Source organism: Stenella coeruleoalba (assembly GCF_951394435.1).
Source record: "Stenella coeruleoalba genome assembly, chromosome: 3".
NCBI classification, from domain to species: domain Eukaryota; kingdom Metazoa; phylum Chordata; class Mammalia; order Artiodactyla; family Delphinidae; genus Stenella; species Stenella coeruleoalba.
The window spans coordinates 168,575,049-168,602,585 of NC_137148.1; the positions used below are offsets into that span (position 1 = coordinate 168,575,049).

Below are 27,537 nucleotides of genomic sequence, written 5' to 3' on the forward strand. Positions count from 1 at the left end.
GGGGAGGCGTGCACCCTGCTTATCCTCCAACAATTCAAAGCAGAAAGATTTTGCCACCTGGGGGAAACGGACACTATCGCGATGATATCCTCACATCCTTTTCATGTGCTTGTTCAACGTGCTTAAAAAATGTTTTATAATTGCTAACGCACGTACACTGTATAAAACTCAGAAGATACAAGAGCAGGCAGTCTGGGATGACAAATAAATCCTCCTCCCAACCGTGTGCCCCAAACACCCAGAGCCAGCCAGTATTCCCAATCTGTGGTGTGTCCGACAAGAGATAATGCTCTGACCGACCGGTAAAACGCGCAATTTTAACTGGTTGTTATGGGCTATACTGCATTTCCCCCCATTCCCCACTAAATCCAGATGCCGAGGTCCTAACCTCAGAATGTGACGGTATTTGGAGACAGGGTCTTTAAAGAGGTGGTTAAGTTAAAGCGAGGTCATGAGGGTGGGCCCTGACCCAACAGGACTGGTGTCTTTCTGAGGAGAGGCAATCAGGACACAGACACACACACACACACACAGACACACACACACACACACAGACACACACACACACACACGCACACACACACACACAGACACACACACACACACACGCACACACACACAGACACACACACACACACACACGCACACACACACACACACACACACACACACACAGGGCGAGCGGGGAGGCCATGGGTAGCAGGCGGCACAGCAGATCACAGATGTCGCATCACCCTCGTGAGTGAACACACAGCACACGAGGTGGGCTGGCGTCAGGGCAAGACCACCGTTTGGCAAGACAGCGTGACCTATTTCTGGAAACTTCTTGAGAAGCTAGTTTAAGTCCCTGGGAAAGGGGTGGGACTCTGGAGTTGAGTGACAGAGGCCACCTTCCTCTCCAGGTGAACCCAGAGGCTAATGGGTTCGCTGAGCACCCCCGCGGCAGGCACCCACAGGTCACCCAGGCGAGCAGAGGCGGAGGCGGTGTCCCCAGTGGACGTGGGCCGGGTGGGATGGGTGGGATCCCAGCCTGACTCCGAGCCCTCCGTCCGCACGGAGCTCCCGGCCAGCTTGGCTCCCGTGACGCGGCTGTGCTGGGACCAGCATGCCGTGGGGCCGACGTGGTCATAGCTCCCAGGGCAGTGGCTGCCTGAGTGCGCATCCTCAGCGATGCGCTAGCTCCCCGGGAAGGAGGGACAGGCTCTCCCGGCGAGGTTGCCCGGGCCTGTGAGAGCCCGGGCGCCTGTGAGGGGAAGGGCCACGGAAGCACAGAGCCCGGGCGGAACTGGGCAAGATGTTGGCATGACCCTGAAGCCGCCTCAGGCCACTGGACAGGAGCCCATTCAGTCCCCCCATCCCTGGCCCGTGCAGACAGCTTTCGAGCAGCCCTTTCTGCGAAGGGACGGGACACGTACCACGGAAGCAAAGACGTATTTTTGATCCTTTTCTTGTAGCAGGAGAAGCACGTCCGTCAACAGGACAGCAAGGACATCTAAGGGGAGAACGCAGAAGGACACATCTTACAGGGTCCCGCCGGGCAGACGTGGAATCCCAGGCCGGCGCCACAGCCCGCGGGCGCCCTTCAACCTGACCCCACCCCATCACCCTCCTGGTTTCAGCTTTTAACGCCGAGCCCCTGGACGCTCGCGTCCTGCTTCCTGCCGTAGCAAAACTCTCGTGCCCGCATGCCCGAGCTTCCTGGTGGTGGCAGGCTCGGAGTCTTGTCCCTGTAGGGACATGGTGCGGTGACCCGCCCGGCAGAGCTGGTGCACGTGGGTGCAAATCCCGAGCTGTGTTTCCAACAGGAGCGCTCGCGCTGCGGCAAACGAAAATACCTCCTCCTCGGGGAGCTTGTTCAGACACCCCATTCCCATGAGACACCCTCTCCTCGTGGGGCTCTCTCTCGCTGCAGCCCGCTGGGTTCCTCTAAAGCACTTACTGTGCTTCCGGGGTTTTTGTGTCTGCCTCTCTCCTTCCGCCCACCGACTGGAGCCCCGCGTGGGCGGGGCCTCTGCCGCCCGCCTCGTGCCTGGCGCGCAGGGGCGCTCAGCCGCGGACTGTACCTTTTGGCTGCTCGCCTGCTCAAATTACGAACAAGCACATCCTGTCGGGTGGCTACTGCGACACCCCCCAGAGATCTTTAAAGAGGCTGATGCCAGTGGACAGGCTAGGATGTTTCTAGAGGCTCGTGAAACGGACAGGAAGCTCAGGGATGAGCCCCGGGCGCTCTCTGGTCTGGAACCACACCACGGATCTTGCAAGTAGGGCGTGGAGCTCACCCCGAACAGCGGGTGGGACGCTGGGGGCCACAGAGGTCCGTGGCCCAGGTGGCATCCTCTACCCCGACTGGGGCCTGTGACTGTTGTTTAGAACCCTGGGGCCTCTGCTAAATCTGGGGTGTCCTGATACCCCGGCTTTCTGTTCAGGAGGCAAGGACTCAGTGTGCCCTCTTCACCCGGTGGCCTTCCCTGTGTGCACCACACCATCTCAACCACCGGACACAGAGCGTGCTGGCAGGACCACCTTCCCCTCGTTCCTGCTCTACTTCCGTGCTCGACCTGACTCAGCAGGTAACCTCCCTTCAGCCGCGAAGCAGCCAGGCTGCAGTGGCTCTGTGCCAGCTGGTGCCCATCAATCCAAAATGGTGCTCACTCATCCAAGGAGGTGCCACTGATCCAAGATGGCATCCACCAACCCAGGATGGCATCCAGCAGAGGTGACTGGAGCGGGACTTTACCTTTTAGGCGCCCGGACGTGGTCTTCCAGCACAGCGTGCCCTCCAGGTGGAGCTGCCGCTGCAGCATGTCCTCCTTGCGGAAGGTCAGCCCGTTCTTGAGCTTGCTGGAGGACTTGAGGTCCATCTTCCCCGCGATCTCCCTGAGGCGCTGGCCTTTCTCACACTCGCTGACCCTGGCGTCCACTTGCGAGATGATGCCTTTGATGAGGTTCAGGGCCTGGGTCAGGTCTTTGTGGTCCTCGGAGTCAGCTGCCACACACAGCAGAGTTAGCGCTTTCCTGGGTCTGCGTCCACGAACACGATGGAGGCGGACAGGCTATGGGGTCGAGGAGGTGTGTCCCGAGGCCACTGCTCAGCGGACCCTCGAGAATCACCTTCCAACTCGAATTTCCTGAGATGTAAACGCTTCTCCAAAGTAAACGTGACAGCCCAGCGTTTGGTTTTCACCAAGACAGAGCTTCTGTCGAATGCAGAAGCTGAGGTGCCAATCAAGTGGCAAGAACAGCCCCTGCATAACTCCGCCGGCCATTCCTCGGTAAACAGACTCCCCCGTGCCCTCCAGCTCTCCATAAAAGACTCCCTCCACCTCCGGCCATTACCGAGGGCTGGCTCCTCCCACTCCAGGGGCTCTGCTTTCACGGCAGGGGAACTTTGTGCATTCTCCCACCACCCAAATCCCCTGGAGATAAGGGAGGTGCGGTCAGCACTGCCCTGGCCTCCGGGAACCCCCGGCTGGGCTACATGCCCTTTCTCTCTGCCCTCCATGGCACCAGGCACGTGACACGGAGGTCACCTCTGGGCCTGTGTGGGTCACCCAGGGGTGACCTTAGCAAGGGCACTGCCTGTGTCTTTTCATCCACTCTCCAATACTGACTGAGGGCTGCTCCAGCCCAGACTGTGCGGGGACTGGGGGGGTAACGGCAGGCGAGACCAGGCACCCTGGTTGGAAACCCTAGCACCCAGCACAGTGGATTCTGCAAGGTGGCAGCTCAGTGAGTGACTGCTGAGCCCAGCTGAATCCGGAGAACCAGGGACAGATCGCAGAGCGGATTATCTAACCCACTATTAGAATAGGGGGTGGGGAGACAGAGACCCTCCTCCCCACCAAGCGCCTAAGGGCAAGACAGGAGAGCTACCGTACCTTCCGTGTTCTGAATAATTCGCTCCACCAGCACGGGGTACTTGGTTATGCGCTGGGTGACCAGAAGGATACATTCCTGCACGCCGAGCCGCCTCACGATGGAGAAGTTGCCGATTCTCTATGAAACGGAGAAAACAAAGGCATGCTGCGTGGGTGTCTAATCTCCCGCCACATCAGTTCACGGTCGGACATCGAGCGACATCCAGTTCACGGTCACTTTTTGGCTTACGGGGACCTTTTCCTTGCCGCTTTGCAGGTACTTGAAAGCAGGGACTGCCTGCTGTATACAGAAAGGCCACAAAGGCAGAGGCAGCCTCACCTGCTATAACATGTGGGCCCCCACAGAACCCATTAGGAAGAAACCAGCCGGGGGGCGGGGGAGTGAGTGGGGGGTGGTTGTGGGAATCTCCTGGAGAGCTGTCCACGTGCACATGCACATGCGCTGACGGCCGTCGGGACCCTCCAGACGCGGCTGGGCCGGTGCTCTCTGAACTGGCTCCCTGGCGGTTGCTGGTGCACGCTTCTGGCTAAGAGCCTAAGAAGTGGTCACCTGAAGTCACTTTTTTTCCCCAGCCACGTCATGTGGCTTGTGGGATCTTAGTTCCCTGACCAGGGATTGAACCTGGGCCCGTGGCAGTGAAAGTGCCAAGTCCTAACCGCTGGACTCAGGCCCCCAAACGAGCCTCTCCTTTTCACATCTATCCACTGCCAGGATAATGCAGTGAAAGTTTAAAAAAAAATTTTTTTTTTTGGCCACACCTCGTGGCGTGCAAGATCTTAGTTCCCCGACCAGGGATCGAACCCGTGCCCCCTGCAGTGGAAGCACGGGGTCTTAACCACTGGACCGCCGGGGAAGTCCCCTGGGGTGAAATTTAACAACCCTGCATCCTTAACTCTAGACCTTTAGTTGCTGGATATCACTTGAGGTTAGAGTCCTTGGGGTACAGGCTGCAGGTGTGGAGCTGTTGTGGGGTGCAGGCGCCCGGCAGCCTTGACCCAGGAGTGCCTCCCAGGATGCGGGGGGACGGGGTCTTGCCCGACTACTGACTCAGCTCCTGGGCCCTGAGCACTTGCACACTGTCGGGCAGAAAGAAGACAGGTGTGGGTCATTCCATGGGCTGCGAGGGATGCATGGGGACCAGACAGGGGAGGAGGTGATGAAAGGACACAGGCTTAGAGGAAGGCAGGCCCTGCATCTGCTGGAGAATCCGAGGCAGAGCGGGTGGCTCTGGAGGGCCGGTTCCCGGGGCAGGGCGGCCCCTTGCGAGGACACTCATGTCCGCTCAACGGTCTGAGGACCCATGGTCATCCGTTGAGGAGCATCTCAGGGGCCACACTGCTGCGGCAGGAACAAAACCCTAGGCTTGCTTTGCTTTACACCTGGGGACTCTCCAGAGCTTTCACCACTGTGTTCTGAATGAGTTTGTGGTTAACAATGAGACAGAACCTTGAAAATTCACTGCCTTATAACAAGTTGTTTATAATCCCAACCTCTCCCAAAGCCTACAGTTCGGGGGGAGGGGGAGGGGGAGGGGAACAACCTATGGCAAAGAGGATACTTCTTTTTTTTTTAAATTTAAAAATTTTTTGCCCGTACCGTGCAGCACGTGGGATCTCAGTTCCCTGAGCAGGGATCAAATCCGCGCCCCCTGCATTGGAAGCGTGGATTCTTAACCACTGGACTGCCGGGGAAGTCCTGAGGATATGTTTTTAATTAAAAATAAATACCCTTTTTTTTTTTACCTTGATCAAGTTTTGAAATTTCTTGTTTTGCTGCAGCAGCAACTTGTAGTGACTGACGGCCTCGTTGTGGCCGCTACAGAAGACGCCGTATTTTTCTTTCATTCTCTCCCCGTTTTCACCTGAAAACTGAAGAGAGGCCGTGGAGGCGTTACCAGAAGGAAACACAGAAACTGCCAGGGAATGTTTTCACCTCATTCGCCTGACTCTGCTGAAACGCAGATTGACTTGACTTGGGATTTCACTTTCTTGTCTGGCTCGCTGGCACCCAAACAGAGAAATGCTTCAGTACGTGCTGTCTCGGCACAAGGTACCGAGGGGGAAAAGGAGAAAACGTCTACACGTCACAGGTGCTTGTGAAACATCCCGAAATCCGAGAAGGAAAAAGAAATTTAAGTGGAACAATGTTAGAAAAATTCAAAAGCGAACGGCGTCTTCTTCTCGTGAATCCTAGTTAGCTGACTTGGGATGCTCTGGGCACTCCGAGGGCAGACGAGGGGTCCTGCGTCCCCTCTGTCAATCTCGGTCTCGGCCCAGAAGTCCACTCAGAAGTCAGTTCAGGGTCAACGGCCCTACCATGGATGGCTCTGGTCCAAAAACCAAACAGCCGTCAAGACCAAAAAAAATGAAAGCCAGCCAACCAACCAAACAAAAGCCCAGAACACCCACTGGGTAGCGTCTAGACGAGTGCGTTCGCCGTTTAGGTCTCTGTGTTTCTGGGCTGGTGGCGGGATGCGCGGCTGTTAAGGGGCCGGGACTGAAGTCCTCGGGGGCTGGGGCTCCCAGTAAGTGGGGGGCATGTTCTTTCTGCATTGGAAGGAAAGAGACGGGGCAGGGGCTGGTCCAGGCCCTGAACCGCCCTGGTCGCGCCCACCTGCTGTACCAGGAGGTCCCCGATCTTCTGGACGATGTAGTTGCGGTCACTGCCCTCCTCCAGGGACTCCTGACGGCGCTCCTTCAGCCGAGACAGGAAGTGGCCGTGCACCTCCAGCAGGTCGTCTGCGCCCGGGAAGAGGAGGCTGACGGTCTTGGGGCTGAACTGCAGCTCCTCCCGCAGGGCCCTGGAGTAGACCTTCAGCATGATCTTGAGCGTCCGCACGTGGTGGGCCTCCGTCTGCATCAGCTCTGCAGGGACAGGGACACGGAACTTAGTGGTGCGGGGCCAACGCCCCGGCTCGCCTCTCCCTTGTCCCGCGATGGGCCAGGCCGCTTCTCAGGCTTCCGCGAAGCCCTCGCCCTGGTGGTCTCACAGCCCAGGGGCCAGGCTTCCTGTCCTCCCCGGCCCAGCAGTGCTGGGGGCCCAGCTTAAGGGGACAGCGAGGGGTGGAAGGATATCAGGAAAGAGAGGACCCGGATGTGCGCTGGGACCTCAAATGCACAGGAGGGGTTCCTGCCTAATATTAACCGAAGACGTTTCCAGGCTGTTTGAAACAAGAAGACTGTTCTGACCAACACCCCTCCCTGGGATGTGAAACTTGCATGTCAGAGACCTGCCCCAGACTATAACTGATGGGAAAAGTGGAGCTCCAGGGAGGATTTTAATTCACTGTTAAAGGCAAAAAAAGATTCTATTTTGTGATGGAGCTCCTCTGCCGTTTAAGTCAAGGCCTTGAAGTTGTTAGAGATGAAACAGAAGTCAGTGGCGCCGGCCGGGGCCAGGGTCGCCAGCCACAGGGCTGCAAGGACTCTGCACTTGCCCAGCAGTGGAGACAGTGTGACACAGGGCTGCCCAGAGGGAAGCGACGGACTGCACTGCCCCCCCCCACCCTCTAGGCAGGACTCCTGGCCGGGCTCAGGCTCTCCTCTCCACCCACACCCCAACCTGCTCTGGCCCTGGCAGGGAGCTCAGTGTGCAAAACGTGGAAGGCAGTTGAGTGTCCACTGGTGAGTGGACACCACTGAGCAGTGCTGGGGGCCTGGAGGGACCGAAGCGGGGCACCCAGCCCAGGGATGGGTGGTGCCTGGGAGATGTGGTTTCCACGGTGACTGCAACATCCCATCTAAGGACAGCGGCTGCCCGTGGCCAGGTTTTCCAACAGCCGGTGGGAAGGGGCGCCCACCCCGGAGCAGCGCTACAGTCACATGCAGAGAGGGACCTGCCTCCAAAACCTCCACCACGCCCGGGCCTGTCTGTGGTCACCAGCGATGGCTGGGACGGGCCCAGGAGGTCTTCTCTCCTGGGGTCACCAGCAAGGTAAGGACGAGTCAGGACTGGGCATTCGGCCATTCCTGTCCTCGGGGACTGGTTCTCACAAAGCCCCGTCCGGCCACCTCCTTCCCGGCCCGGAAGGCAGGGCTACCCTGGGGCAGTAGGTGGAGTGGGCCACACAGTCTCAGGGAGGGTCAGCGGTGGAGCCCTGGCTCCCAGATGGAATTAATAAATTAAAAAAAAAAAATCAAGAAGAAGAAGAGGGAGGAGGGGTAGGAAGTGAAGGGCTGGCGTGGCAGGCCTCCTTACCATAGAGCACATCCTGCCTTTTCACCACCTCCCTCTTCTGTTTCTTCACATATGCGGGGTCCACGGAGAGGCTCCAGGACTCAGCCTCGAACTCGTGGGCATCTGCTTCGATCTCACGCCTCAGCGAGGCAGTGTAGGGGTCTGAGGGAAGGATAGGAGGCCGCTGCTCAGGGGCCCGGGGCCTTGGCAGGCTTGGGGCTGCCCCTGCCCGTGCCGCCTGGACGCCCGGATGTGGGTCTCGGCGCCTCCCAGTGAATGGAGACCACCTGACACTCGAGAAAGAATCGAGGTGACGGTACCTTCTATAAAGATGGAGTCAGCGTTCAAAGACGTAAGTGAAAGAGAGTCATCGGCTGCCTGCTTGAACTTCAGAGACACTGTGTCGGTTTCATCCATCTCTCCTGTGACTGGTCTAAATGGAAATCATAAAACCAGTCATTTAAAAAAATTGCATCACACACACACATTCTACAAAGGCAACTCACGTTATTACTCAATCTGATTAGATACTATTTAAGAACTTTCTGGCTATCAACGTAAGCCTTAACTCACAGATCATTTTGAAAATTAGGAGACTATCTGTCAATGTGACATCAGGTCTTCCATCAAAACTGCCTGTTTTTTGGGGGGAGTACAGTTGATGTACAATATTATATTAGTTACAGGTGTATAACATAGTGATTCACAATTTTTAAAGGTTATACTCCATTTACACTTATTAAAAAACAGTGGCGATATTCCCTGTGTTGTATAATACACCCGTGCAGTTTATCTATTTTATTTTTTAAAATAAATTTATTTATTTAATTTATTTATTTTTGGCTGCGTTGAGTCTGTTGCTGCGCGTGGGCTTTCACTAGTTGCGGCGAGCAGGGGCTACTCTTCGTTGCAGTGCTTGGGCTTCTCATTGTGGTGGCTTCTCTGTTGCGAAGCATGGGCTCTAGACATGAGGGCTTCAGTAGTTGTGGCACGCGGGCTCAGCAGTTGTGGCTCATGGGCTCTAGAGCGCAGGCTCAGTAGTTGTGGCGCATGGGCTCAGCTGCTCCACAGCATGAGGGATCTTCCCGGACCAGGGCTCGAACCCATGTCCCCTGCACTGGCAGGCAAATTCTTAACCACTGTGCCACCAGGGAATCCCTATCTATTTTATACATAGTAGTTTGTGCCTCTTAATCCCCTGCCGCTATCTTGTCCCTCTCCCCTTCCCTCTCCCCACTGGCAACCACTAGTTTGTTCCCTATGTCTGCCATCAAAACTAACTTTAATCTAATGTTCAAGTACATTCTAAGGGCGCATTCATTATATGCTTCCTTTCCTGGCCACCGGAGCCCTCAGGAACCCCTGGAATTCTTTCTGGCCAGAGTAGGGTGGACACAGCCTCATTCCCACTTGAGATTGGAGGGAGAATCCTTTCTAGAGGAAAAAGAAAATCAGCTCCTCTCCCCACCGACTCATCCAAGGATCACTGCAGTGACATTTTTTTTCCTTTTTTACATGAGGTTTTCTACCTGAACGCTGCTGAATGCAATATTACAAGAACCACCTCAAAGTCCTAGGAAAACCAGATTAAAGCATGAATAACAGGACACAGACTTTGCGGCAACCTCAGTGGACTTCCAGCCTCGTCTGGAGGACACAGAGGAGCCCTGTCCAAGGGTCCTTCAAGAGCAGGAAGCAAACTGGCTCCAAATGGCCGAGGACCCCCAGAACACATCATTTTTGATAAAGGAAAAGGAGTGACTCTCCAAAGCAGGTGTTAACAGCAATCTCACCGCTTGGTGGGGCTCTCCCTAACCGCCCCCCCAGGGTCTCCTTCCGGAGAGGCTACCCTTGGGGTCCCTGAGGAACGCCACCCCTGCTCCCTCCCTTCGCCAGCCCCTGGCAGAGGGGCTACCCGACTCACCCAAGTCTCGTCCCCGTTCCCGCCGGGCTGGGTGCTGGCTGTGGACCCCCCTTCTGCGAGACCGTCATGCCGACATTCCTGGCCAGGCCCGGGCTGCCATCGGACAGGAGGGTGGCCCTCGGGTGCTCCTTCAGGGATGCTGCGACGGAGGCAAAGACAGAGTTGGTGCTGAGGAAGTGGGCAGGGTAGCGGAGGTGGCCCGTCCGGAGGCCCCTCTCTGACTGGGGCCGCAGCACGGACAGAATCTTGGAGGTCAGCAGCTCGTTATCCAGAAAGACGTTCTCGCTCCATTTCCTGGGAAAAGAGCTGTAGAACGAGAGCTCGGGGCGGCTGTGGAGCGAGCTGGCCCCGTCGCTGCTCTTGGAGTGTGCGTTCCCCATGGTCACGCTGGGGGCGCCGAGACCTGGCCGGGCTTTGCCGTTTTTATAGCCCCGGGGGTGATCCTTCTAGAAATGGAAAGCTGCTTCTCGTATTGTATTGGCTGAAGCCTCGGGTATGGACGGCAGGAAGTTGGTCCCCGCTGTGACCGTTTAGTGTGGAAATCGCACAGTATTTTCTCCTCAGGTAAAAAAGGAACAACACGACAACTCCTCCACCCCGTACCCCTCCGTCTTGGTAGGGGGTAAAAAGCAAAGGGCGGTTTACATCCACCGCCAAGAGTCTTAAGATCACGGATTGGGAGCTGGTGCCGACATCACACAGATCTCAGATTGTAATTAATCTGAGACCGGCTGTCAGGATGATGCTGAGATGCAGAGACCATGGGGTCGCTGGTGTTCGGCCGCACGCGCCACTGTTCCTAATTGCTCTGATAGAATTTGACTCCCAAGGTTGATGAGAGGCCCTGATCCTATATTATAAGGTGATCGTAAACCAACCTAACACGCGACAGGAGCCCCGAAGGGTTGTCTGCCCTCATCTGCTAGTTAAGAGTTGGGATATTACTGTTGATGCCAACTACCTCCAGTAGATCATATACTTGAATATGTTCTTCCCATATGTTATATGTTAATTCATTCGATCCTCTCAATAAATATCAAGGTATGCAATCTTATCTTCACCTTGATGAATAAGGACAGTGAGAATTAAGAAGATATGTACAATGTCCAGTGCCACTTATATTTGATAAATGAAAGCCCATGACATCACTCACAGGACTACCTGATTCAAATCTGCAATTTTTTTCATACTCGGTACTAGCAAGAATTCGTACGTTCTGTTAAGGTCATAATCTACAGACAAGTATCGATCTATTACAATTATACCTGAAGTACATGACTGTACTGGATTTTGGATACATACAACCAAACACATACAGACACACACATAACAAAAACAAAAACAAACAACAACAAAAACAGAAATCTAGCATCAGACTGGATATTGAATAGAAAGGATGTTGAACACAAGTAAGAGACAAAGAGTCAAATTATTTTAAAAAATAGTGTGATATTAGAATAAGTGTTTAAAGAATGTGAATGTAATTTTTACCTTTTTTAATTAAAAAATATGTATTGAAAAGAAAAAAAAAGAGTTGGAATGTTCAGATGTATTGTACCCACTGATCCTTCCCCATCGATGGAAAGATGCAGCTCTTTGAAAGCCAGGCTGTCATTAATGAAGCTGTTTTTTTTTTTCCTCCTCCTATTTGACAAGTCGACCATTTAAGTCAAGCCTAGTTGTGACGGGCCGCTTGGCTAATCTATTTATTCTCAGGGTGAAAGCCACATTTGAAAGCTTTGCTCTAAGACAAACAGCAGCCTTGAAAAGAAATCTGGGGACTTCCCTGGTGGTCCGCGCTCCCAATGTAGAGGACATGGGTTCCATCCCTGGTCAGGGAACTAAGATCCCGCATGCTGAGCAGCATGGCCAAAAAAAAAAAAAAAGAAGAATCTGTCCAGTGGCCTTCCTGACCCGGCTCCTGGGTCCCCAATGCACCCACCCACCAGTTTCTCTATGTCACACAAGGAAAGTAGTTGGGACTCTGGTTCTGAGCAGCACGGAGACTACGTGATGCCATTTGGTCAGTGACCTCAAACATCCTGACGTCATGATCATAAACAGCTAACAACGGCTATTATCATAGTAGACAAAGGTGACGAGGCTGTTCGTTCACATACCAACACGTGTTTGCAATGGTGAAAATCATAAATCGAGGCCTCCACGGTCCAGGGCAGGCACTTCCTGGCATTTCTACGCCCAGTGGACTCCACCCAGGCAATTATGATCTGGATGTACAAATATGGGACAAATGCTAAAATGAAGACTTTGCCCGGCATCCTGGTGCGGCTGAGAGATTGTTCCTGTGATCCGAGGTCCTGCCTGAAGTCGGATGGATTCTGCTTTAATCCAACAGCCCACGGGAGGAAAAGTCACCCTAAACACCCTCTCAGAACCACTGGTTCCAGAGACTTTTTAGAAAATGATCGGTAATGCTGAATCTACGATAAATGGAATTAGATCTTCCTTGGATGATTAAGACACTTTGAGGTTTTCATGTCTTGGGGGCCATGATTAGGGGCCCCAGGTACAACTGGACTCAAAAGGGTACAAGGGGTAGAATTCCAGCTAAAAGAATGATGAACTAAACGTATGATATAATTTACTTATTCTGATCACTGTCTGCCTCCCCAGTGGAATGGAGGACAGTGCCTCCCACGAAACAGGTGCCAACAAATCACTGTTTCACGGGATTTTATTTAGCCATAAAAAGGAACGAAATTCTGACACTTGCTACAACATGGACGAAACGTGAGGACATGGTGCTCAGTGAAATAAGTCAGACACAGAAACGACAAATACCCTCGGATTCCACTTCTAGGAGGTCCCAAAAGGAGTCAGGTTCATAGAGAGAAAAATTAGAATGGGGGGTTCCCAGGGGCTGAGGAAGGGGAATGGGGAGTTTTGCTTAACATGGACAGAGTATCAATTGGGGAAAATGAAGAGTTTTGAAGCTGGATGACGGTAGTGGTTGCCCAACACTGTGAATGTACTTAATGCCACTGGATTGTACTCTGGTTAAACTGGTCAGTTTTATGTTTATGTATATTTTACCCTTTTTTTTTTTTTTCTGAATCAAAACCCCACATTTGTTTAGTTATTTATTTTTGGCTGTGTTGGGTCTTCGTTTCTGTGCGAGGGCTTTCTCTAGTTGTGGCAAGCGGGGGCCGCTCTTCATTGTGGTGCGCGGGCCTCTCACTATCACGGCCTCTCTTGTTGCGGAGCACAGGCTCCAGACGCGCAGGCTCAGTAGTTGTGGCTCATGGGCCTAGTTGCTCCGCGGCATGTGGGATCTTCCCAGACCAGGGCTCGAACCCGTGTCCCCTGCATTAGCAGGCAGATTCTCAACCACTGCACCACCAGGGAAGCCCTACCACCGTTTTTTAAAAAAGAAATCATTGTTTATTTAGGGTGATGGAATAGTCCTGCCTCTTGACTGTGGTACTGGTTCCTCACACGTACACCTGGAAAACATTTCATAGATATATACACTCCCCTTTCCCTCACAAGAGTGCAGGTAACAACGAGCAAAACCCGAATAGGGTCTGTCCCTGAGCTGATAACATTGTATCAAGGTCTTGGTTTTGCCACTGGACTATGGTTACGTGAGATGTCAGGAGTGGGGGATGCCTGGTGGAGGGTACACAGGAAGTCTATTTTTACAACTTCTTGTAAGTCTTGAACTACTCCGGAATAAAAAGTTACAGTCAATTCTTGTTATTCGTGGTAGAGACTGAATTAGCTAATACGGAACCACGGCTCCTATGGGAGCTTCTGGCTGCACTTTTGCCAACCATTCATCCTGTAACCTTGTTTTATGTGTGTTTCTATTGAAAAGCGCGTTACTTAACATACACTGTTGATTCATTGACATTGAACGTGTGTCTGAACGAAGCTGGTCTAACACAGATTTTCTCTGTAAGGCCCACTGTAGCCTTCTTGTGCTTAAGACCACTAGACAGCACTTCAGCGCTATGCTTGGGGGCCCCTTTGCCAAATCACCAACAAAAAGCTCCCCCCCCACCAAAAAAAAGGGCAAAACATGTGGCACCAAATACACTGCAAAAAGGACACGTGTTTGCAGTATGAACTGAAGCAAGAATGCTGGGCACGGCCTGTTCAACCTCAGCTGGGAACGTGCGCCTTAGTGATTCACATTTTTCACCGCAAGTGTCTGCACGTGACTGTGAAAACACCCCACAAGTACTGATTGGAGGGTTACAAATACATTTTAGCCAGTAGGTGAATTTGCAGAGACAGAATCCTGCATCCATACAATGGAATAGTGCTCATCTAAAGAAGAAATGAGATGCTGAAACATGCTCCCACGTGGATGGACCCGGGAAATAGCCTGCTGAGTGAAAGTGGTCAGGCACACAAGCCCATGCAGTGTAGGAGTCCATCTATAGGAAACATGCAGAATAGGGAAATCCACAATGACGGAAAGTAGATCAATAGGTAGGTGCCTAGGACTTGGGGACATTGGAGGGTGACAGCTAATGGGTATGGGGCGTCTCTTGGGGATTCTAAGATTGATTGCAGAAAAAAAAAAAGGGGGAATTCCCTGGCAGTCCAGTGGTTAGAATTCGGTGCTCTCACTGCTGAGGGCCTGGGTGCGACTCCTGGTTGGGGAACTAAGATCCCCCAAGCTGTGCAGCATGGCCAAAAATAAATAAAATAAAATAAAACAAAATAAAATAAATTGATTGCAGTGACTCTGAATACACTAAAAGCCACTGCACTGGACACTGAAATGGGTGCACTGTATGATATGTGAATTACATCTCAGTGAAAGCTGTTCAGCGGATAAACTCCTGTGAAGAAGGGCTACCTTTCTGCAGGAGAACAAGCCCAGTGATTTGTAGGTTTCACACCCAGTATGACTTAGTCATGCTGCCCCTGGCTCTGAGACAGACAGGAATCTGTATTTATCCTGCCCTCGTGTTTTCCTAAACCAGACAGCCATGGTGGGGCAGACAGTGGGTGGTGGGTCGCTGGGATCTGGGCTGTGCTGTGTGCACAGCCATCGAACCCGATTCAGAGCTTAATTAGCACCGCCTGCCCACCGCTGAGAGGTACCATCGATCGGCATGCTCCTGGCCCGCTGCGGCAACCGGTCCACCACAGAGGGGACCCAGAGGAGAGCCAGGAATGACAATGAGAAGTGAACGGTGAAAATGGAAAAAGTTCTTGGCCCAGAGGAAAAAACACACCCGTTCTCAGCCACAAACAGACAGCAGCATGTTCTCATGAATTTTTTTTTTTTAAACCTGTTTTGCCTCGGTTTCTTGAAGAGTGGTCTCTGTGAGCAAATCAGATGACTAAGCTGGTGTGACAGCTACGATGATCCCACTTTGGGATTTTACTTGGACAACAGACCCCACGCCACAAAGTTCAGGTTAATAGGGGCTAATTTCTAGCGTACTTAGGCTCCCGAGTGACCTGCAGTCTATAAATCCTCTGATACACAAGCACAACCCCATCAGCCCTTGGGGGAACGTAAGGACCCACGAGGGAAGTCCATGAACAAGACTTGATAGTTAAGAACCTGTTGAAAGTCATTTTTCAAGGAAACTCATTATGACGTATCAAGTGACCATCTTAATTGGGCTTAAACTGTCCTTTATAATCTAGAAGCATACTGGCTTCTAGAAACACCAACTTCCAAGCAAGAATTTTATATTCTAACCAACAAGGACCTACTGTATAGCACAGGGAACTATACTCAATATCTTATAATAACCAGTAATGGAAAAAAAATCTGAAAAAGAACATATAGCTATATATACGTATAACTGAGTCACTTTGCTGTACACCTGAGACTAACACAACACTGTCAATCAACTGTACTTCAATTTTAAAAAAAAGAATTCTATATTCTAAATGGCAGATTCCTCCTGCTGCTCGATGGGAAAGTAACTGGAAACATCTTTGGGGGGCAGCTGGGCCTGGGCACAGAGGTCCCTGCGGTTTTCTGCAAAAGGCCACGCAGGGGACTTCCCTGGCGGTCCAGTGCTCCCAATGCAGGCAGCCTGGGTTCTATCCCTGGTTGGGGAACTAGATCCTGCGTGCCGCAACTAAAGATCCCGCATGCCACAACTAAGAAGTCCGCATGCCGCAACTAAGACCCGGAGCAGCCAGAATAAACAAGTAAATAAATAAATATTAAAAACAAAAAAACAAACGAAAAAACCACCAGCCGCCCGGCAGTTTCAAAGGCTTGGCTTCGAAACAGCTGCCCCTTTTCTCATATTTGGTGAGGTCCTAGGCCCCCCTCCCTGCCCCCATTCTTTGTGTCTTCGAAGACTTTTCTCTCAGGCTGCGAGTGCCACCTGTCTCTGGAGAGTTCTAGCAAGCACGGGCTGCGGGCGAGTGTTCGAGAGACAATTAAGAAAATCTGATACCAAATGAAGTTTTCAGTTCACAGTTCCCAGCTTGGCAGCCACCTGGGAATAGACTAAATCAATGCCAAGACAACTCATTGATTTCTCTGCCCTGCTTCAGTTGGATGTTACAAAAGCAAGACAGCATAAAAAAGAAAAAAAAGAAAAATACAGGAGGGGGAAAAAAAAACCCCCAAACCCCAAACCTTAACCCCATGCCTCAGAGGACAAAGAGAGAGAAAAAAAAAAAAGAAAAAAAGAAAAAAAAAAAGGCATATTGGGGCTTAGAAGTGTGAGCCAGAAAGAATACTCTTCGTGAACCTGAAATTAAAAAAAATACACAAGCCCCCCACCCACTCCCAAATTACGTCAAACCCAGCAAACACCACTTAAAAAAGAATTGTGGGATCTTCCTGACTGTGGGTGCAGAAGACTTAAAAATCACAAAACAGTATAAAAGTAGAAATAACCTGTACTGCTACCACCCACAGTTAATTGCTTCTGGAATGAAGATTTATACGTTGAGAATTAATGTTTAATAATGAGTGATCTAGAGATCTGTGTTGAAAAATCCCTCATGTATAGCAAAAGGATAATATGGTAGCAAATATATATTTTTGGCGTAAATATCATGCAGGACATGTGGGTTATACCATCAAGCGATATGCTTGCAAATCACTATTCTACAAAATAGTTCGTATTATTCTATGGATAATTCCGGAAGTTAACGCAGAAAGAACTAATGGCCATGTCCGTGGGCATAAAAATGAACCTCAACCTAAACTTCATGCTTTTCACAAACAAGAATTCAAAATGGACCACAGATTTAAACAGAAAATGTAGAACTATAAGACTTTTCAGAGCTAACATAGGAGAAAATCTTCAGGAACTGGGGCTTGGATGGGTGAAAGAGTTCTTTGCTATGACACCAGAAGCCTGATCCACAAAAGAAAAATATATCTTTAAATTGACTTCGTCATAATGAAAAACATTTGCTTGTGGAAGATCTGTTAAAAGGATGAAAAGATAGGCTACAGAGTGGGAGGAAATATTTTGCAAACTGCCTATCTGACGAGAGACTAGCATTTAGAATGTATGACGTGCTCTCAAAATCCAACAGTAAAAATACAAATAACCCATTCAGAAAATGAGCATAAGAGATGAAGACTACATTTCACCGAATAAGATATACATACGGTAAAAAAGCATGTGAAATGATGTTCAACATCATTTAGCCATCAGAGAAATGCAAAACCACCGTGAGCCGTCACTACCAGAATGGCTAAAATAAAAAACGGTGATGATGCTAAATGCTGGTGAGGATGTGGAGAAACTGGATCACTCATACATTGCTGGTGGGAATGTAAAAGGGTGCAGCCGCTCTGGAAAACAGTTGGGTGGTTTGTAAAGAAAACTAAACAACTGCATTCTTGTGTATTTATCTCAGAGAAATGCAAAACTCAGGTCCAGACAAAAACCTTTACATGACTGTTCGCAGCTGCTTTGAGGCCAAAACAGGAAACAACACAGATGTCCTTCACTGAGTAAATGGTCAGACAAACTGCGGTCCACCCATGCCACGGAATACTCCTTGGCAAGGAAAAGGAACTGTTGATAACACACAGCAACCTGGGTAGATCTCATGGGCGTTATACTGAGATAAAAGACAATCTCAAAAGGTCACCATATGATTCCATTTATGTAACATTCTTTTTTTTTTTTTGGCTGCACCGAGTGGCTTGCGGGATCTTAGTTCCCAGACCAGGGATCAAATCCAGGCCCCCAGCAAGGGAAGTGCGGAGTCCTAACCACTGGACCACCAGGGAATTCCCTATGTAGCATTCTTGAAATGACAAAATTATAGAGATAGAGAAAAGATTTGTGGTTGCTGGAGTTATCAGTGGAGGGGGAGGCGGGCGCATGAAGAGTGGGTGAGAATATAATGCAGAAGTTCAAGGGCAATCTGTGGTGACGGAACAGTCCTGGATCTTGAGGGAAGTGGCGGCTGTGGGAATCTACACATGTAATAAAATGGCATTGGACCAGACTCACATATTGTCCAGATGACAATTTCCTCGTTTTGACATCCTATTATATTGTAGTTACAAAGAAGTGACCAGTGGGGGAAACTGCATGAGGGGTACACGTGACCTCTCTGTACCACCTTTGCAATTTCCTGTGAATTTGTAATGATTTCAAAAGAAAAAGTGTGAAACAAACAAAAGCATCACCACCAACAAAAAAAAAGAAAGAACACTCATGCCCAAAGTCGTAAACAGCTCCGGCTGCCATAATAAAATAACAGATTGGGTGGCTTAAACAATAGAAATTTATGTCTTACAGTCCTGGAGGCTGGGAAGTCCAAGACTAAGGTGCCAGTAGATTCGGCCTTTGCTGAGGGCTTGCTCCCTGGCTTCAGATGGCCACCTTCTTGCTGGGTCCTTACATGATAGAGAGAGTGTGAACAAGCTATCTAGGGTTTTTTCTTATAAGGGCACTAATCCCATCATGGGGGTCCCACCCTCATGACCTCATCTACTCCAATCACCTTGCAAAGGCCCCATCTCCTATTACCATCACACTGGGGGGTTAGGGATGCAACATGGGAATTTGGGGGAACACAATTCAGACCAGAACACAGTGAATAAAGCCGTGTTTCCTGCGAACTCATTTAATTCCAGAGCTTCTCTTATCACTCACTGGACACCTCAGCAGAAAGAACAAGCAGACTTCCTCTTTCTTCCCTCCCTTCATCTCTTAGAGGGAAGGCCAAAGGGCACAGCCTCTTAAGAAGAATTCCTGCAGAAGGTGATGGACACTCAACTGAGACCTCAGAGAGCAGTTCTGATGGTCAAGGAGGAGGGTCTGGGAATAGTGCTTTATAAGAAAGCAGGCTTGGAGACATTCAGAGAGGGTTACAATGAAAACGAGACATGCCCGAGGACCTCATGGCGAGTCACCATAATTTGGGAGAAGAGACTGTGAGAGTATAAAAAGTAATGAGAGGGACTTCCCTGGTGATCCAGCGGTGAGGACTCAGTGCTTCCACCGCAGGGGGCATGGGTTTGATGCCTGGTTGGGGAACTAAGATCCCACAAGCTTTGCAGTATGGCCAAAAAAAGAGCCACCCAACAGGATGTGGGGCTGCTCCACTAAGAGTGGCCAAACGCAAGACTTTGTCCTGGCTGGAAACCTGGGGACTTCATGCAGAAGCCTCTGCCGGGGGCCACCACGTAAAAGAGAAATGCACAAAGGTGTGGATGGTAAGAAATTATACCTGGCTGAGAGAGCTGCCAGATGGCCCTAGGCCAGCCATCCCTGCCTGTCCCTGACCTCATGGGAGAATCTGCCCTTATTGAGTAAATCCCCAACATCACCGCAAGGCATAGAAAAAATTCACTTTGGGGACTTCCCTGGTGGCGCAGTGGTTAAGAATCTGCCTGCCAATGCAGGGGACATGGATTCAAGTCCTGGTCTGGGAAGTTCCCACATGCCGTGCAGCAACTAAGCCCGTGCACCATAACTACTGAGCCTGTGCTCTAGAGCCCGCGAGCCACAACTACTGAGCCCGCGAGCCACAACTATTGCGCCCACGTGCCACAACTACTGAAGTCCGCACACCTAGAGCCTGTGCACCGCAACGAGAAGCCACCATAATGAGAAGCCTGTGCCCTGCAACGAAGAGTAGCCCCTGCTCGCCGCAACTAGAGAAAGCCCGCATGCAGCAACGAAGACCCAACGCAGCCAAAAATAAATTTAAAAAAAAAAAAATTTAAAAAAAAAGAAAAATTTACTTTGTTGTTAGCATGAATGCTAAATACAGTCAGCCCTCGGTATCCGGAGGGGATTGGTTCCAGGGCCTCTAAGGATGCCAAAACCCCAAATCCCAGGATGCTCAAGTCCCTCACATGAAATGGCAAAGTATCAATACAGCTGACCCTTGAACAACACGGGTTTGAACTGTGCAGGGCCACTTATAGCGGATTTTTTCCCCCACTAAATATGCGCTATAGTTCTACACAATCCGTGGTTGGCTGAATCTGAGGATGTGGAGCCACAGATATAAAGGGCCAACTATAAAGTTATACTCAGATTTTCGACTGCACAGAGGGTCAGCGCCCCTACCCCCTCCCCACCCCCGCACTGTTCAGGGGTCAGCTGAATCTGCATAGAGCCTATGCACACCCTCAGGTATACTTTAAATCATCTCAAGGTTACTTATCACACCTAATACAATGTAAATGCTAGGTAAATAGTTGGCTGTGAGCGCAGCAAATTCAAGTTTTGCTTTCTGGAAGTTTCTGGAGTATTTCTGATCCTTGGTTGGCTGAATCAAGGATGTGGAACCTGTGGATATGGGGGGGGGTGCAACTGTACCTTGTCTGCTTAGCTAAGAAACTGTGCCCAACTCACTGTCTGCCTGTGTCTAGAGAAAAGGGAACTGCGTGATCTTTTATGCGTGTGTATCTTGCTGAAAATTAATCTGAGTAAAAGATTTTTGGAAAGCTCAGGTCTGAAATGACATTTCGCTGGGTACACCTGACATTTGTGAATGTTACGTTACTGAACGGGGCCTGCAACTTAGGAAGCATATGTACCTTAAAATTAAAACAGAAACAAACAATAACAAAAATGAATGGCCAAGGAGCTTCCTCTCTCTGAAATGGGTTGGTTGGCAGATAACCTGGAGGTTCATCAGCTGAATGGCATTTTCCTTTTCTCCAATGACATCAATGAATATGTTGGTACCAAAATGCAGTACTGTTTTATAATGAGTAGATGCCTGCCTATTGTGATTATAGATAATTCCTCCTTTGTTTGGTTTTGTGTTAAGAGTTTACTTTTGAGAAGAAGAAGAAAAGAGGGGTTTATTTCAAAGACCTGATATCTGAGATTAAAGGGGGAAGGGGGGGTCTTAAAAATTTGGAAAATGAACCCAGACAAAACTATAATTCAAAAAGATACATGCACCCCAATGTTCGTAGCAGCACTGTTCACAATAGCCAAGACATGGAAGCAACCAGTATGTCCATTGACAGAGGAATGGATAAAGAAGATGTGGTACATATACACAATAGAATATTACTCAGCCATAAAAAAAGAATGACATAATGCCATTTGCAGCAACATGGATGGACCTAGAGATTATCATACTAAGCGAAGTAAGTCAGACAGAGAAAGACAAATACCATATGATATCACTTACAGGTGGAATCTAAAATACGACACAAATGAACATATCTACGAAACAAAAACAGACTCACAGACATAGAGAACAGACTGGGGGGTGGGGGTGGGGGAGGGATGGATTGGGAGTTTGGGATTAGCAGATGCAAACTAGTATATACAGGATGGATAAACAACAAGGTCCTACTGTGCAGCACAGGGAACTATATTCAATACCCTAATAAACCATAATGGAAAAGAATATAAAAAGAAGGGTTTCCCTGGTGGCGCAGTGGTTGAGAGTCCGCCTGCTGATGCAGGGGACACGGGTTTGTGCCCCGGTCCGGGAAGATCCCACATGCTGCGGAGCGGCTGGGCCCGTGAGCCATGGCCGCTGAGCCTGCGCGTCTGGAGCCTGTGCTCCGCAATGGGAGAGGCCACAACAGTGAGAGGCCTGCGTACCGCAAAAAAAAAAAAAAAAAAGAATATATATATATATATATATATATATATACACACACATATATATATATACATATATATATATATATAACTGAGTCACTTTGCTGTACAGCAAAAATTAACACAACGTTGTAATCAACTACACTTCAATAAAATAAAAAATTTGGAACATGATTTGATGAAGAATCATGAGGAGTAAGGAAAGCGGGCAGGATCTGAAGGAGGAGGATGAGGGGCTGCCATGGAAGACCACCAAGTTCAGATTTTCAAAGGCTGGTTATTAGAATTGGACGATGCTTAACTGCAAAGGATGACAACATCAGGGAAGTAGCTCAAAAGTGAAATCCGCTAAGCGCAATGTGGGCTCCTGGGCTGGACCTTGGCACAGAAAACCTGGTGAAACCTGAATAAAGTACAGAGTTTAGTCAACAGTAATGTGAACATCAGGGGAAACTACGTGGCGGGGGTGGGGGTATAAGGAAACTCCGTACTCTCTTTGCAAGTTTTTCATAAACTGAAAACTATTCTCAAATGAAAGTTTCCTTTTTTTAAAAAAAAGTTAAGTTCGGGAGGAACTGAGCCTTGTTAAAAACAAAAGAATAACATTTGAAAAGGTATGTGTGTGCGGGTGCTCCGAGTTATGTTTCAAAAGGGCAGGAATGGGCCAGGCCCCTCTTGGGACAGAGGGAGGGAAGTGACAAATAATCGAAAATATTTAGGGACACCCATGTTCACAGCAGCATTATTCACAATAATGCTGAGGTGGAAGCAACCCAAGTGTCCTTCAATGGATGAATGGATAAACAAAATGTGGTCCTTTCGTAACACTGGAATATTATTCAGCCCTAAAAAGGAAGGAGATTCTGACACCTGCTACAACATGGATGAACCTTGAGGACATTATCCTCAGTGAAGTAAGTCAGACACAAAAGCACAAATACTGTGTGATTCCACTCATGTAAGGTCCCTAAATGAGTCACATCCACAGAGACAGGAAGTAGATGGTGAGTGTCAGGGGCTGAGGGTGGGGTATGAGGAGTCAGTGTTTCATGGGGACAGAGTTTCCGTTTGGGAAGGTGAGAAAGTTCTGGAGATGATGGTGGGGATGCTTGCACAACAATGTGAATGTGCTTAATGCCACCGGGCTGTGCACTTACGATGGTTAAGATGATAAAGCTTTTGCACAGCAAAGGAAACCATAAAGAAAACGAAAAGACAGCCTACGAAGTGCGAGAAAATATTTGCAAATGATGTGACTGATAAGGGCTTAATTTCCAAAATATACAAACAGCTCACACAATTCAATAACAAAAACCCCCAAAAACCCCAATCAAAAAATGGGCAGAAGACCAAAATAAACATTTCTCCAAAGACATACAGATGGTCAACAGGCACATGGAAAGATGCTCAACGTTGCTCATTATTAGCGAAATGCAAATCAAAACTACAATGGGGTACCACCTCACACAGGTCAGAATGGCCATCATTAAAAAGCCTACAAATAATAAATGCTGGAGAGGGTGTACAGAAAAGGGAACCTTCTTACACTGTTGGTGGGAATGTAAATTGGTGCAGCCACTATGGAAAACAGTGTGGAGGTTCCTCAAAAAACTAAAAACAGAGTTGTCATGTGATCCAACAGTTACAGTCCTGGGCATATACACAGACAAAACTATGTTTTGAAAATATACATGCGCCCCTAGGTTGACAGCAGCACTATTCACAATAGCCAAGACATGGAAACAACCTAAATGTCCATCGACAGATGAATGGATAAAGAAGATGTGGTATACATATACAGTGGACTATTTCTCAGTCATTTAAAAATAATGAAATAATGCCATTTGCAGCAACATGGATGGACCTAGAGATTATCATACTAAGCGAAGTAAGTCAGACAGAGAAAGACAAACACCATGTGATATCACTTACATGTGGAATCTAAAATATGACACAAATGACTCCCCCCTCCCCCCCATTTTTTGGGGCCACACCGCGTGGCTTGTGGGATCTCAGTTCAGGGATTGAACCCGGGCCACAGCAGTGAAAGCCTGCGATCCTAGCCACTAGGCCACCAGGGAACTCCCTAAAACGAGACTGCTTAACCGTGGTTTCCTTCTGTCTCCTCTGCTGGTGAGATGGCACTTGGACCAAGAAGGATCAGAGAAAGCACGCTGAGGATGGCGTCGAAGCTCAGTGCGGGACGAGGGACATGTAGCTGACCTCAACTCCTCAGTACCTGGCACACGGCTGTCCAGGGACACAGATGGCGCCAACTAAAGTCGCCAGATCGGACAACGTTTGCGTCACGGAGACAGTTGGCTGAGCCTGTGTGGAGTGCCTTTGGGGAGCCGGGGAGCGCAGAGTGACAGAAAACAACAGAAGGGCAAAGCGATCCTGATTGGAAAAGAGGAAGGAAGTTAATCGTACAAACTCGATGTTAATCTCTGGCAAAAAATGGCTCATGGGCTGTGGGGATGGGAAATAGGCCGTGAATCCTGGGTTTCCCGTTTCCTGGAACAAATCAAGACTAAACTCTGAGAGGTGTGCTTTGCAGCCCTACAGGAGAGTAGACAGAGTGAAGGTGTTTATAGCCACTACGGCAAATGGGTCGCTAATCCTCGTGGCTCTGTGCACAGTGGGGAGACGGAGTGGATACGGGCCCCTGGGGTATCAGCTAGGTGCTGGCTGAATCCCTCATGACATCCTTGTAAATTCCAGGGGGTATTAAGAACTGATGAGTGCAGGTTGCGCGACTTTAAAATTTACTGGGCATCCACACTCAAGCTTGTTACGTAGAAAGAGGGTCTCTAGTGGAATGCCAAAGGGCTCTGTCCTTGGTCTTGCCTGAGATGAGACCATAGGAGGCTTGCTTATCAAATTCACAGATGACATGGAGCAGAGAAGCTGCCCCAGATTTTGTTTGGAAATAAAGACAGAGAGATGAATTAACACAAAGCTTTTTTTTGGGGGGGGGCCGCCCCACGTGGCATGCGGGATCCCCGACCGCTGATGGAACCTGGGCCCCCTGCGGTGGAAGTGCTGAGTCCTGACCACTGGACCGCCAGGGAGTTCCCAAACACAAAACCATCTTGATAGGCTACTATGGAGGAAATATCAAGAGATTCAGCCAAGATGGGGGCATGGGAGGTTCCCACCTGTAGCAGCAGCACAGGTGAGAAAACCAAAGGGGTTTTTGGTGCCTGAAGGCAGGCTCAATAAACCAACAGTGTGCTGCACACAGGGCTGGGCCATCTTAGGTCACAGCAGTATCAGTGCGATAACCAGAGCTAGGAGGGCCAAACTGCTGGCCGGCCAAGCCTGCCCTGGAGTTTATCTAGGGCCTGGGCCAAGTTCAGTGAGTTCATTGGCTGGAAGCGGCACCTGGAAAGCTGTGTTCTAATAAGTACCACGGAGGGTCGGATGTAGGCAGACTGAGGCCCCCACGAGGGCCAACTCGGGCTGAGCGGGGTATGCCCTGGAGAGTTTGTAGAACTACCCAGGGGTCCCAGCCGTGACTTGGGAGGAAGGGGCCGAAGGATGGGGGTGATGCTTGGAGGAAAGGAAGTCCAGGATGGTGGTCCCCGTGAAGGGCTGGCTCATGGGCGGGCGTGGAAGTGGGCTCTCCTGGGGGGGTCCCCTATGTAACAGGTGACGTTAACGCAGACGAGGGAATCCTAGTTTCCCATAATAATTAAATAGCAACCGCCTGGGATTTCACAAACCAGACAGAACCACTGCTCCTGTTTTAGCACATTCCTTTCCATTCTTATTTCCGTTCATTTCAGTGAGGTCACACGGTCGCCAACCATCAACCATTTCTGACCTACAAAAATGACCATTTCCCACGGTTTGACCTAATACATGGGTGAGCTCCTGCCCAAACTTAATTTTACATCCTGCCTTTCTGCTTAAGATGTGTCATAAACATTCTGCCCGCCTGTCAAATATATTGTGTAAAGCTTTTACAACAGCTTTCTTAAGGAAACCTTTTGCAATGGCTGTAAAATCACTTATTAAACACGACCATTCCTCTAATGTCATGTTCTTGGGGTATTTCCAATGTTTCCCGTGGTTGTAAATTAAACTGTGATGGACATCTGCGTGACATACTTCATCAGCAATGGATACTCTCCTGGGATAAATTCTTAGCAGCTGGGTCCCCCACCCCTCGTTTCCACAGTCCATCTTCCCCCAGCATAGCACAGACTGTCTGGAAGCTTCCTGACAGCAGGCCACTGTCTGGTCGACCACTCTATCCCCAGCTGCTGGGGAGCTTAGTGGGTCGCACTCTGCAAGCAGGGTCGAGGGTCTGGATTCTCAGATACTTTAGATCCACTCAAAAGAGCTCTTCTGGCGGCAGGGGGAAGGGATAAATTGGGAGATTGGGATTGACATAGACACACTACTATATATAAAATAGATAACTAGCACAGGGAACTCTACTCAGTACTCTGTAATGACCCATGTGGGAAAACAATCTAAAAAAGAGTGGATATAGGTATATGTATAACTGATTCACTTTGCTGTAGAGCAGAAACTAACACAATGTTGTAAATCAACTATACTCCAAAAAATAATTAAAAAAAAAAAAAAAGAGCTCTGCTGAGCACTGTGGTGAGCTGGGAGCACATGGCCTCCCCCCACCAGGGAACTTGGACTTGACACACTTCCCAGGAGAGGTGGCTTCCCCTCCGCCCACACTCATTCTCTCCCTGCATTGTCCCCGGGGCTCCTCCCCCGTGCTCTCTGGGAGCCTCCTCCCCTCTGTGCAGGGCCCTCCCTCTGTGCCAGCGGGACAAGTCCTGGCCGTTGAGCCAAGGCTGTGACCTCCTTGGCTGGCTGCCCATCCAGACTTGCCACCCCGGTCCCTCCCCACCTGCTGCCTGTGCAGCTTCCCACACACCTGATCAGCGTCCCCATGGCTTTGGTATAAAGTCCTAACTCCCTGGCCTGCTTGTGCCGGACTCTCCAGGGTTCAGGGCCCTCCCAGGCCTCACCTCTTGCCACCAATTGCACCCTGTACCCCAACTGTGCTGTCATGCAGCACTGGGGAGCCCTGGAGGCCCTGGCCCAGGTGCCCCTTTGCTCGGCCAGCTTTGGGGCCAGGTCAGAGTCCCTCTGGGTTGCCCTGCCCTGCTCCCCACCCCCGTGGTCTAGGCCTTCCAGTGCGCTTCCGTTACCTGCCCCCCACCCCCCTACACACACTGCTTTCATCTCATTGCCTCAGGCCCCATCAAACCTTGACCTCGTCAGGGTGAGGGTCGGGTGTCACTCATCTCTGAGTGACATCACCGGCCATCTCTGTGCACATGGCACAGGTACACAGGAAGACCTGGTCCCTGCCAGGAAGGTCAAGGGCAGACACCCAAGGGTGAGGCCTGCAGGGGTCGGGTGCGAGCCCGTCCTTGGCTATTTCACTTTAAAGACAACTTGTCACCTTTCCACTTAAGAAACAAAAAAATCTCCACGAAACAGACTGGGCTCTGCTGGAAGGTGGGGGAACGAAATGAGGGTCTGCCAACCCTCACGGCTCCTCTCTTGATG

At 50.1% G+C, this 27,537-nt stretch overlaps 1 protein-coding gene across 5 annotated transcripts in view; it reads right to left on the bottom strand.

Annotated features, from left to right (window-relative positions):
- Positions 1 to 27,537, bottom strand: part of ARHGEF18 (Rho/Rac guanine nucleotide exchange factor 18) — a gene marked incomplete at its 5' end in the record, with an annotated part of 94,703 nt that overhangs the window by 16,269 nt on the left and 50,897 nt on the right. For 4 of the 5 annotated variants that reach the window (XM_079917097.1, XM_079917095.1, XM_079917094.1 and 1 more), the window contains 8 exons: positions 1,416 to 1,492; positions 2,738 to 2,986; positions 3,879 to 3,996; positions 5,622 to 5,747; positions 6,493 to 6,743; positions 8,077 to 8,217; positions 8,376 to 8,488; positions 9,980 to 10,118. In XM_079917097.1, coding sequence (XP_079773223.1) covers positions 1,416 to 1,492; positions 2,738 to 2,986; positions 3,879 to 3,996; positions 5,622 to 5,747; positions 6,493 to 6,743; positions 8,077 to 8,217; positions 8,376 to 8,488; positions 9,980 to 10,118 — 1,214 coding nt within the window. Of the gene's footprint in view, positions 1 to 1,415; positions 1,493 to 2,737; positions 2,987 to 3,878; positions 3,997 to 5,621; positions 5,748 to 6,492; positions 6,744 to 8,076; positions 8,218 to 8,375; positions 8,489 to 9,979; positions 10,360 to 27,537 lie in introns of those variants that run through there. The other variant, XM_079917098.1, reaches the window with a different exon arrangement.